The sequence below is a fragment of the Ursus americanus genome, chromosome 13 (genome assembly GCF_024610735.1).
Source record: "Ursus americanus isolate L20-20 chromosome 13, mUrsAme1.1.p, whole genome shotgun sequence".
NCBI lineage: Eukaryota > Metazoa > Chordata > Mammalia > Carnivora > Ursidae > Ursus > Ursus americanus.
Genome location: NC_142139.1, coordinates 18,432,154 through 18,445,617, shown reverse-complemented (window position 1 = coordinate 18,445,617; position 13,464 = coordinate 18,432,154). Strand labels below are relative to the sequence as shown.

At 35.3% G+C, this 13,464-nt stretch overlaps 1 protein-coding gene across 1 annotated transcript in view; it reads right to left on the bottom strand.

The window, feature by feature from the left end:
- Positions 1–13,464, bottom strand: part of FAT4 (FAT atypical cadherin 4) — a 165,373-nt gene that overhangs the window by 64,124 nt on the left and 87,785 nt on the right. The window contains exons 6-7 of the mRNA XM_045799024.2: positions 7,492–8,414; positions 6,686–6,860 (exon numbers count right to left, since the gene is read on the bottom strand). Coding sequence (XP_045654980.2) covers positions 6,686–6,860; positions 7,492–8,414 — 1,098 coding nt within the window. The remainder of the gene's footprint in view (positions 1–6,685; positions 6,861–7,491; positions 8,415–13,464) is intronic.

Genomic DNA, 13,464 nt, shown 5'->3' with positions numbered 1-13,464 from the left:
TGTGAAGCTAAATACCATACGTATGATATAGTCTTTATAGCTAAAAAGGTGCTTTGGGTATTTGAGAGATAAGGAAGGCTCACCCTTCTTTGTTTTGGGAAGGCCACATACAGAAAAATTGCCGAATGGTAACACTTCAAAGGTACCTGGTTCCATCTTAGGCAGATTTTTAAGTAGTGAATCAAATTAAGAAAAGGTAGGTGGCACAGCACAGAGTAGGACAAGTCCTACCTAGAAACATCTAACAGATAACAGAATTGAATAAGATCCAGAAGGTTCAGGGGAAAGTCATGAGAACATAGCTGAAACAGTATTTTAAGTATTTGAAACTGAATTAAAGCCATAAAATGCTTCAGTGGGTCCTTACATATGACCGCAATTCATCACAGCACACTAAACACTCCAGAGCCTTAAACACTTGTGCTGTTTTTCAAAGAAGAGGTCAATTTGAATGACCACAACCAATGTAGCAAAAACTTCTGGAATTTCAGCCATGAATTTAAAAAGATTGGCACTTTTCCTTATGATAGGTCCTTTGAAAAATCTGCAAGTGATAAATATACAACAATAAACTAAAAGTATGGTAAATAAATATGAAATAACAGTTGCATATTAAAATAACAGAATGGTGATTAATTGGTTACTAATTATCATTTTTCACTCATTAAATCAGTTTTTCATTCAACAAATTTTATTAAGCACCTGTTATATCACGGGTTCTGTTCTGTAATTCATTTCTTAACAAGACTTAGGAAATTTCCATTCTACTGGAAAAATGATAGTTACTGATGGGGTAAACAAAATGCACACACTCATGTATTATTTATAAGTATATAGTTTCAGACAATAATTAGTGCTAAGACAAAATCACAACAAGGTAAAGTGATAGAGAGTGACACTGGAGAGAGGGGATTACATTAGACTGGTGGTCAGATAAATCGTTTCCGAGAAGTTGACAACTCACCTAGATATAACAACAAAATGACCAAGACATGAATGTGTTTGTCCTTAAAAAAAAAAAAAAAAAGTCAGCTCTACAGTAAAACACTCCAGATAAAGAGAAGTACATGTGCACAGGGGAAAGGCAGTACAAGGTTGGTGTTTTTAAATTAAAAGAGGCCAGATTAACCAGCATTAGCAATTTGCAATAAAAGTTTGACAACTACTTTCCAGAAGCAAGTCACTGGATTGGTGGCATTTGCTGATTTCTGTGCGGCAAATACTTCCACACTGGCTGATTTCAACCCATCGACACGATGACACTGAATGCAGAGCTGGGAGGTGACAACGGCTGAGCCTGCCCACTGCACGAGGGCAGGTGCCTGGTGAAGGAGGCAGTGGGTGGGAAGGGATGAGGTCAGATAGGTGGACAGAGGCTGGGTCATTTAATGCCATGTGTCAACGGTGAGAAATTCAGGCTTCATTCTTAGAAACCACTGAAGGGTTTTTAAGCAAGCGATGGGGCATGATGATTTAATTTATAGTTCCAAAGTTCATGAGCTGCTTGCTGAAGAATGTACTTTGGGGAGGAAAGTTAGGCCGTTAGGGAGTTACTCTCTCCCTGGTTTAGACCAAAGTGGTGTAGTAGAAATGAAGAAAGTGGATAAATTTAGGACATTTTTTTAAGGCAGAGTCTGCTTGTGAATGGACTTGTTCAATGTGGGGTACAGAGAAAGAGGAACAAAGAATGATAACAACAATTGGGAAATTGTGGACATAGAGCAATTTATGGAGGGAAGCGAGGTGGTTAGAGGCAAAAAGCTTTATTTGGCCTTACTGCTTAAGCTGTCCAGCAAACATGATGTCTAATATTAAAAGCTAAAGTAAGTAGATCTCTTATTTATTTCTGCCAGAAAGCTTTTCGTGTAGAAATCAGTATACTCATTTTATCAATATGAACATGAGGGTAACTTACCCAAGTTTATGTAGCTAGGAAATGGCAGAGGTGAGATTTGAACCTCAGCTTAACTACACAGCTAGGTATTTACCTCAGGATATACTTTCATTTTGCAAATTAATTCTCTGAATTAATGTTTTAAGTGTATTGCTCTGGGTTCCCTGATAATTCTGTGCAACTTGCTATATTAAAATCATTTTATTTATTGCACATATGAGACAATGATAAGGAAAACTCTTGTAAGGAAGGCTACTTGGGACTAGAATGCCAAACTATGTGAAGGGAACGAACCGCTCTAGAGTCAGTTGCCCTCTTACAAGGAACCACATAGCGATGGGCTCTGTGCAGGACTTCCATTACTGCGCCAAGTTGACGCTTCAGCTTCAAAGAGTTTGTACTTGCGGGGCATCTGGGGGGCTCAGTCGGTTAAGCGTCTGCCTTCAGTTCAGGTCATGATTTGGGGGTCCTGGGATTGAGCCCCACACACCAGGCTCCCTGCTCAGCGGGGAGTCTGCGTCTCTCTCTGCCTCAGCCTCTCCCCTCTACTCATACTCTCTCTCTCTCTCAAACAAATAAATAGAATCTTTAAAAAAAAAAAAGTTTGTACTTGGTACAGTACATATTTCTGGAAAAAAATAACAGTAAGGAATACAGAATGAAGGGGTACATTTGCATGTTTAATTATAGTTAAATAAAGTATTATTTTTAACTGAGTTATAGTCTCAACTCTACCCATTAAACTACCATTTAATAATTTGATCCTCTAGGGAAAAAATGAGGTAGAATTATTATACTCTGTTCTGGTTTTGTTATTTAACAACGTAACCTTCAGCCCCGCATACATGTGATGGTGTGGCTGTAGCTCATTTTAAGTAGCAGACAGGACCAGTTAGAGAATTTCCAGATGTGCTACTTGATAGCTGTGCTGTCAGTAAGTAAAAATATAATAAGAGTGGCTAATATTTTCTCCAAAAAAATACTCAAAGACTTAACGGTTTGCTGATAAAAAAATAAGATAAAATAAAAATGAATAAATAAACCCTGCTTCTTCAATTATCGCCGTATTGCTGGAGTTGACCCACCTTTGGTCTGCCATCAGGTAAGAATTTTTAAAAAGCAAAGGAAAAGTGATTTGTGACCTAGAATAAAACCGTCAAACTTTTTTTCTTATTTAGAATACTTTGATATGTTCCTGGTCCTTAGAAAGCTGCAAATTTGAGAATACCATGGCATCTGGGATCTAAGAGCTGCCCTGTTTTTCCGAATTTTCTCACGTCACCTACCAATTTCACTTTTAAATCAAAGCAGTGAATCTGTATTTTAAATCCTATGTCAGAAACTTCATTGTTGGAATGCTGGATTAAATGGCGGATACTGCAGCCTGGTATCTCCAACTCACATTCTCCCGTAAAAGTGGTTTATTGTGATACCCGGGGTAGGCAAAGGAATTGAACATAAAGTCTAGTTTCAATGACTTTAAAATAATTAAGCCCCTTCTACATGATCTATATTGATCTTCAGACACCTAACTGAATACTTCTCCATTAGCCTCGGACACATCAGGCCATTTCAGGGCAACTCAAAAAATAAAAATAAAAAAACATTCCCATAAAAAGCTGTGCTTTGGGACAAAGTTCAATCCATTCTCTAATTTCCAAGGCTGCCAAAACGCTGAATCTCATTTGTGCCTCCCACCATGCTCCCTAACACCGTATTTAAGGGTCTGAATGACAAGCTTCCAAATACCTTAATTTTACTGATAATCTGAATTTCCATAACTCATAACTCTCTTATCTCAGTATTGGGCAGAATCAACACACACCTGGTCTTCACATTTCTCATTTAATGGCAATAATCAGTCATAGAAATTAGAGTTATACTTCTATTATTTGTCCTTGCATTAAGAATCCTAGGTCCCTAATTTTCCTCGGGCTCAAGGCTCGTGGCTCCAGAAACTCACACGGTCTGGTTCCCTGGAACCAGGACTTGGTTCCTGCACAGTCTGCAACATTTAGAACAATGTTCTATTTTATCTCCTCCTCCTGAAATTTCCTCCTAACAGGCTCATTCGCTCATGTCTATTAGAAGAAAACACTTTTTGCTTTATCATTTCAAGTTTTCTTTTTCTTTATCTTTTCCTCATGGAATGTCTCCTCCATATTGTCATTTTAGTGAAGAGTGAGCACAAGCTGGGGAAATGGCAGGCCGAGGGAGAGGCAGGCTCCCTGCTGAGAAAGGAGCCCAATGCGGGGCTCCATCCCAGGACTCTGGGATCATGACCTGAGCCGAAGGCAGATGCTTAACTGACTGAGCCACCCAGGCATCACTTGAACAAGTATTTAACCCCTCTGAGTTTGGATTTACTCTAAGTAAAGTAAAAATAACATTAAGTCTCTGAGATGATAAAGAAAAGTGATGTGTAGAAATGGGTTAATGTCTGTAAAACCTGGTATACTGCACAACACATATGGCCAAATATCAAAAACAAACAAACAAAAAACACAACATTCCCTTTCTCTTCACAATATCTTTCACCCCTTGACCGCATAGACACACAAAAATAATTTAAATTCTCAGAATTATGTGGTTGAAAACAGGCATTCTTGTCTACATGGTCACATTCCTTCTCTGCCATGCCTTTTGACTTAGAATGTTCCAAAGCACAAATCCTCTGATGGAGAACTTGTAGGCTGTGCCTGCCCATCCCAAGTCACCCTGCACTGCACCCCTAACTCTTACAATCACATCCTGCTTCCCACCCGGGGATGACCTCCATGTGACACCTTCTGAGCAGCAAGTTTTATAGTGACTGATGCCTTAGCCAACTAGATTTCCTGTCCTGGTTTCTCCTCCCCCACTTCACCTCCACAAAAGATAGGTTTTCATGCATGCCTAGAACTGACCACACGTTTTCAGTACTAACTGGAGAGGGAAGCTAAGACTGGAATGTTTTAGTAACAAAACCTTAGTTCTAAATATCTGACTACCAGCTTCTACTCAGTTTTATCCTCTCTTCTTTCCAGGCAGCTCTTGAAATACTGGATTGATGTGAGCAATGTGGTAGTGGCTGCATTTTTTTACATGGGGATGCTTACATTTTGTGCCTACTAACCATGAGCACAATACTGACTACACACATAAGAAAACATGTTTCAGATCAACTTGGCTTAAGCTTTATGTGGTTACCACACCACAGTCTGTTTATCATTCCTCGGAATTTTATAGTTTGCATTAAACCTAACATGGTCATTCACACATATTAAAAAAAATACAGAGAATATTGTTTTCTCTGTAGGTCTCAGATAATTACACTCCAAAAAGTAAATAGCAAATAATATACAAGAGACTCCTCAATAATCAGCAGCACTATCATTTGAATACTGAACATAAATCGATCATTACATCAAAATGTCCTGCTCTTTCATAAGCGGAGACAATATATTGTATACTCCAGAACTGGTCATATATAACAAAAATATTAATAAATTATGTTCATCAAAAACATTTCAACAACAGTAAAAACAGCTCATTTGTAAACTCACAATTGTTCTTTTGTATCAGTATCCACACATCTACATATCGATATAAATATATATCATATTCATGAATATATATATATATATATATATAAACACACACATACACATACATAACTTTAAGCATTTAAGGTTCCAACAAATGTGCCTTGGCTTAAAACAGTTTCAACAAATTTTTAAAAACTATGTCAACATTATCAAATTCTTTAATACTTAAATAGTAAGTTGTGACTATGTTTTTTAAAGATTTATGTATTTATTTGAGGGGGAGGGCAAAGAGAGAGGGAGAGAGAAACCCAAACAGACTCCACACTGAGCGTGGAGCCTGACATCAGGCTTGATCTCATGGAAACCAAGAGTTGGACGTTTAACCGATTGTGCCACTCAAGTGCCCCAAGTTGTGACTATTATTATAAATGAATATAGGACGATGTTTCATAATTCATTAATACTCCTAGAAATCAATTAAATCAATCAATGAATAAATTAATTTATTCAATCATTTATTCAACAAATAATTAAGCAATCCATACTTTCTTCATGTCCTAAAGTTTCTTTGAGAAATTTTTAATTATTTCAATTTTGAATTAGAAGTTTCAGTATTTATAGAGTCAATATATGCAAAACAAAATAATGGTAAATCTTTTTTTAATAGATTATATTTTATACTACCTGCTATACAATTTTACATAATTACTACTTCCAGACATGAAAAGCTAGCTAACATATATTGTTTTTCATTATTTCTATCATAGTCCATTACACTGCTAACTCAATGAGAATGCTGGGCTCTCACTGTTACTCTTTTTTGGAGCTCTGTGGGGCTTCATCAAATGTCTATTACAGCTGCTTATAAAACCTAGAGTACTAATGAAGTAAAACTCTGGACCCACTCTATTATCTCCACGACCAGTTAGAACTTCTCATCTGAATGTTTTCAAAGCCTAAAATACTCGAAACACCTCGTAGTTCAAGTGGTAGAGTTATCAGGTTATCCTCAAAGGTACTCACGTGGCTTGCTGGGCAAGGACGCATTTTGTCTTATAGGAATAGAGCTCTGTACTCAAGCCCTTAGCACTTACATATTTATACACAAATTTCATAAAGTGATATATGTGCTATAAATCATGTAGATAATAATCAGAGTTCTAAGGATTAGCACATTTCAACAAATATTTAATTTCATGGTAGACAGATATACTTTCATTTATTTATATTGTGAAGAGATTCTTCACAACCAGACAAGATTTACCTGAATCCGTAGCTGTGATCATCAAGACAAAATGCTCCTTTGTCTCGCGGTCCAAACTCTGTATTACTCGAAGTTCTCCACTAGCTGAGAGAGTAAAAGCATTGTCTTCATTACCACCAAGGAGAACGTATGAGAGTTTGCTGTTAGAACCTTGATCATCATCTCTTGCCACCACCTATAGGAGAGAACAAGACATGCCAGGAATGTGAGTAAAACTAATACAATGTCTACCGCAAAGTAAAATGTACCATTAAAAATAATGAGGTAGACTCATGTACCAATATTAAAAGGTTCCAGAGACATATTTCTAGGTTTCAAGTAAAAAATAAAAATGGTACAGGGTAAGCATGTACTATTTGTGTAAAAATATGTATAAATCAAAGGATAGTATTTTTGGAAGGTTTCGCAAAAATTTTTGACAGCAGTTTCATCTAGGTAGTTGGATTTGTAAAAAGGGAAATGAGAACAATGTAACAAAGTTTTCAAACTTATATATCATTTTATTTTCTCACTATGTTTAAATATTACTGTTTTACTGAAACAAAATTCAAAATACACAAATATGTAAATGTGTGCAACATGAGTACACACAGAAGAACATAACTGGAATACAACATTTCAATCTCTGAAGAGATCAATAGGTACTTAGGTATAATTTCCATAAACCTTTCTTTTTCAGGGTTTGCTATATCTGCAGTTAAGCATTTATGTAGAGAATGATGAAGAGGTGGGTGTAGGAGAGGGTGGACTTTTAAATTAGATGTCTTACAGTGAACACAATATCTGTTTAATTTAAATATACTGACCTGAAGAATTGTCCTGGGCAGTGTCCCTAAATTCTCAGGGACATTTACAGAATATGGAGACAGCTCAAACATGGGAACAAAATCATTAATATCCAGTAGAACAATGCTGACAGTGGAGGTGTCAGTTCTTGGGGTACTGCCCCGATCTGCGGCCTGAACAGTTAAAGAGTAAGTAGGAGTTTTTTCTCTATCCAAAGGCTTAGCCACAGTGATGGCACCTGTGACAGAGTCGATCCGAAATTCCTGATTGGCATTACCATCAACAATGCCATAGCGAACCTGTCCATTTGTACCTTCGTCTCCATCTGCTGCATATACTTGTATTATATCTGTTCCAGTAAGTGTGTTCTCGTTAATCTCCACTTTATACAAGGCCTGCACAAAAACAGGGTTGTTGTCATTGATGTCAAGTACCATAACTACGACCTCTGTAGATGAAGACAGAGCTGGTTGACCTTTGTCTGTAGCCACCACTGTCAGAGTGTAATTAGAAACCTCTTCTCTATCCAGTTCTCCGGTGAGCCTCACTTCACCATCAATGGTCCCAATACTGAACTTGTTTCCCAAAGGGTTCAGCAAGGTGTACTCAATATAGCTGTTTGGGCCACTGTCTGGGTCTGTTGCTTGAGCTTTGAAAACAATAGTATCAATAGGTGTGTTTTCTGGAATGTATGTCAACTTAGGGGAAAGAAATGTTGGTGGGTTATCATTTACATCCAACAAAATAATGGAGACGTGGGCAGTGCTTGTGAACCTGGAGGCCGGAAGCATTGGCAGGTCATGCACCTGAACAACCAGGTTGTAGAAGGACTGACTTTCCCGATCCAAACTTTTAAGGACTTTCAGTACACCATTCTTGTCCACTGTAAACTGACCGAGGCTATCACCTGAAGCAATGCTATAAGCCAACTGGGAGTTGATGCCTGAAATGGAAGGGAAGAAAGTTATATTTTCTTGAATGTATGCTGACTACAGACTAAGTTGCACCAAAATATCTGACATAAAACTTTGCATATTTGATATATGATGCCCCAAACACACCTTACGGATGATTTAGCTGCAGTTAATTTTTTTGTAAGTAATACATACACATAATTCCTTGCCTGTTAACTTTGGATGTGAAAAGATGTTTACAATTGGCGAACAAATGATCTATATACTGCTTGCTATTTACTACGATGTTGAAATGTGAAATTACAAATATAAAGACGAGAAAAATATTCCAGGGAGCGGATATTTTTCTGTACATTTCCTTATTTCTGTCACACAGCTCCTGAGAGTTCAACATTAACAGTGCCACACTCTATACTGTTAGCCAAACATTTAGAACTTCAGTAATTTATTGAGGCTGACACCAATTTTCAGAGAAGGGTAATAAAATTTTCTGATGTATGGCATTAGTCATGGGTGTTTTAAGTCTACTTTTACATTCCTTGTCAGAACCAATAAATACTTTTTAATTCTTATTAAGCATCTGGCTAATGGCCTTTGTGAAAATAATTCTCTCTCAAATTTTATTATGTACATTTAATGTGTTTTAAAAGTATTCTTTGAAGAAAATGTTAGCAGTAAAATTATACATAAAAGGCTGCAAATATAAATACTCACACTTTTATTTGGCTATATTTAGATACTATTTTATCTATTTTTCCTAGGAACATGTGTCACTTTTTAATTATAAAAAAATAATACATAATCTCTCATTTCAAAAAATGATTGCAGAGAATATTCTAAAAAAAATGAGTGGAGAGTAGATTGGCCAATCGATTTTAGTAAATAATTAAAAGTCAATACCACATAACTGGTGAAAACAGAAAGAAAAGTGATTTCTTGCCCCAAAATGGTGTTTTCTTCACTTGTGCATAATGCCATGTACATTTTTATGTCTTACAATAAAGATGTTGGGACACTGTAGAATATTATAAGTGTTGCTAAGAAATATATTGTGCCTCTAGATAATTCATTCTTAATAAAGATTTTATACTCTGAGATTTTATGCTAGGGAAAATCTGTTGAGTTACATTAATTGCTTACAAATAGCTCCTGTATTTCTGAAGTTAATTTAAACTATTCAGGCACCAGGGATGCCTGGCTGACTCAGTAGAGCATGTGACTCTTGATCTCGAGGTTGTGAGTTTGAGCCCAACACTGGGTATAAAGATTACTTAGAAATAAAATCTTTAAAAAAAATCTTTTTAAGTAAATTACTTAGGTTTACTAAATCAGAAATGATGTCCACTCTGTGCCAAGAGTCTTCTACAACAATTTAATCACTCTTTTTCTCTTTTTTCCTTGCAAAATACTCTTTCTCAGGATTATATAACTACTTGAGTTAGCTTTTACCTTTTCTTGAAACTTGTCAGGTTCCTTACAAAGGCAAGTTTGAGTAGAGTAATGGGATTTTCTTTTCTACTAGGTAAGGCTTGCCTGCTCTTTTTAAAAAAAAAAAGCTAAAATTACTATTTTCCTGTGATTTTATGGTCCCTATCTAATATCTTTTGTCTATATGTTGATACAGAGAAGGGATATTCATGAAAATAAGTTTCAGACACTGGTTTATTCACAAAAATTTCTAAGATAAACGAGGATTGAGTAGATCTTTGAAAAGGTCGGATTTTCCCCCTCATGATGAGTTGTGGCTTTTCACCTTTATAGTTTATTTAAAATTATTCACAAGTGAACAAAGCAGGGTAAAGTTCAGAATAATTAGGACTCTGAAGATCAGGAAAAATATGAATACATAAAGCTAATGGAGGCCACGGGCCAATTTACCAGCAGGAGATAAAGAGGATTTTAAGATCTGGATTGAACAAGGTCAACAGCCTACTTCAACCTTTGACTTAAAATTCCACAGGAATGAGGGAAGAAAAAGTTCCATCAACTGATGAAAGGAAAAGTTTCATCAATTGGTGCAACTAATGGAAATTTTATATAGATGACATATAGGGATATATATATTACATATATATATTATATTTGTTTATATATTACAAATATATATATATTCCTAGAAAGAAACTTAATTTAAATCTATATTTTTATATGTTTTTAAGTCACATTACTAAGGAAATTTTCTGCATTTTTTATGGCTAAATCCATCAGTAAATATTAGATTCCTATTCTTTGAGGCATAAACTCAGATCCAATTATTACTGAGAAAAAGTTATGAAAACATCTGGATAAAATAATACCAGCAAGCAGAGATATAAAATTTAGTTCTGTGAAAGCATATAAAATCTTTCATGCCCAAGATCAAAAGAAATTAGAAAAACTGACAAAATTACACATGCTTACGAAGTGATGACCTAGCATTTCTACATAAATCAATTGGAATGCAAGCAATTAAAGCAAGGATCTGAACACCCTCTGTCCACAGTGTTTGCTACTTCCTGAGTAAACAACTAAATTTCAGAGGCAAAAAGAGAACATGATACCAAGACTTTATAGCCTCCTTGTAAACAGCAGAGCAGCCTCTTTTTTAAGGGAAAAGTTTGGTGGGGTAGGTGGGTGGGATAAGCAATAAGTATTAAACCTTAACAAGAATTATGAAAAAAGGAAAATTTGATTTTATATTGAAATTCAAAATGACAGATATAGATATTAGATACCATTACAATGAACTCATGATAACAATCATCTTCGAGAAAATATACATATGAATATAACAACTCTTGCACAAAATACTGCCACACCATCGAAGAAACAACTCTCATCCCAGGAACTTCGTGAATCCTTACTGTTGCAATTACCTGCCACAAAAGCCTCCTGTATTTACTTTACTGTAAAGAAAAGGACTTCTCATTTCTGACAAATCTAAGTAACTTTGGGCATGTGCTCTACACTTGGGAAAGAGATGTGGATAGATAGAAACTCAAAATTCTCCCTAAAAGTTTGTAGTATCCAAAAAAAAAAAAAAATATATATATATATATATATATATATGGAGGTCAGACCATTTGTCTTTCTCTGCTCTTTGCATCAAACATTCCAATCAAGAAACAGTACATACATCATTTTAAAATTCTGTAATCTACCCATAAGCATTGGGATTTCAGCCGAGTGGTGTTTTATAGCCCACCAGGTCTTTAAATTTAAAACTGTTCATATTTCTAACCATTGTGTTCAATGTTCTGAAAGTGGTTTAGTCACATGATTCCTTCTGGCAGTTTTATTGTGTGTGTGTGGTTGTGTTGGGTTTTTTGTTTTTTTTTAATTTCAGTCTCAGGAATAATTTGGTTCCAGGAAATATAGCACATAACTATAGGTGTACAGTTCTGTTATGAAATGTGTGTATTTATTCATAGTCTGTAAACGTTGTCAAATTATACTATGATGAGCTAGCATTTGTCAACTTATCACACAGCTGTAACACAAGGAACTGCTTCAGACAGCATTCATCTTTATGAAGCAGTTCCAACAAGGTCATCAAGTCATTGGAATATGAAACTCCTTTCATTTGAATGACCTGCAATTGTACTAAGCATGGACAGGTGAACTTATTATTCAGCATCATTACCATTGCATTATTCTCAGAACACTCTATGACTCCCAATATTTTGAAGAGCATACAAATTTGTTTCTAGAATAATAACATAATAATAATTATCAAAGCCAGTATATTTCCATGAAGTTCAGTTTATAATAGTCTGCCTCAGTATAATACTTTTTACACTGTATACAGGGAAGCCTTGAGATTAATACATACACTATTTGTCTTGTGAAAATAGTTAAGATATTTGACCTATTCTTATTAAAAGATTCTGAACCTCAAATTTTATGTTGAACTCTGAAAGAATCCAGATATAGGGAATAGAAAATAGTAACTTTATTTTTATATAAAATTTTTTCAGATGATAATATTCCCTCAGCAGGAACCTTTTGATCAGAGATTAAGATTAATTTGTTATTTTTTATAGATGTCTAAATAATACCGTTTGTGAAATACTTTGAGAAATATTCAGTGTGACCGAGTTGGCAATTTTAAACAAACAAGGTTACCCTTGTACAGTCTTATCATTACCCTTGAAATTCAGAAAGAATAGGAACCATGTTCTATATTTTAGGTCAAGGTACAGGAAATTACACTGATAAAAGTATTCAAAACTAAAACAATGGGAAAATGTAGCTTGACACTTTTTACCCAACACAAACACAATTAAAGAAAAAAAATGCATGAAAAGTAAGTAGAAGTCAATGGTTAATGTGTGTCTGTGCGTATCTGTGTGTGGAATATTCCAGCAGGTTTTCACAAAGAAAGTTTCTTATTTGCTATTTTTCAGTTCCCAATTGAAGGTATGAGGATAAATAAAATTTAGTCCAGAGGAGCACGCAATCCTATGAAACAATGGTCTCTCTCTAATGCATAATAAATAAATCACAAAGAAACATGGCAGAAAATTCTTCACTACACATAACTCAGGACCAGTCACAAGGACAAATAAGATATTCATATCCAGGGAGCAGATAAACTAATTAAGGTTATAATAGAGAAATCAGTTCCAAAAATAGAGATTAAGCTCTATTGTATACAGAGTCTAATTGAGCTGAGCTGGGCTGACATACATGAAACGGTGAGCAATGTTCTTAGGCCAAGACTGGTTATATACTAAATATGCCACTAATTTTGATTATTCTTATTAATATTATTAGCAACAATAGTAGTACTAGTATTACAGATACTGCTATTTTTGATATATTCCCGTGACCAGTATCAACTAAAAGGGGAAAACTTCAAAATGCACTTAATGAGTTCTGAAGAAAGTGTTTCCAATTTTCTGAATTGAAACATACATAAAATGCTGTGCTTTTTGCCTCTCCTATCTTTCTCAGGGACACTTGTAGACAATCCTGAAAGGAAACTAAGTATAGAAGAGAATGTTGCGATAGGATGGTATTCCAAAATTACTTCAATCATTCATCCAAGTCAGTAAGAATCAGGAAATTCTAAATTAAGGTTGATATGCTTATGTCACT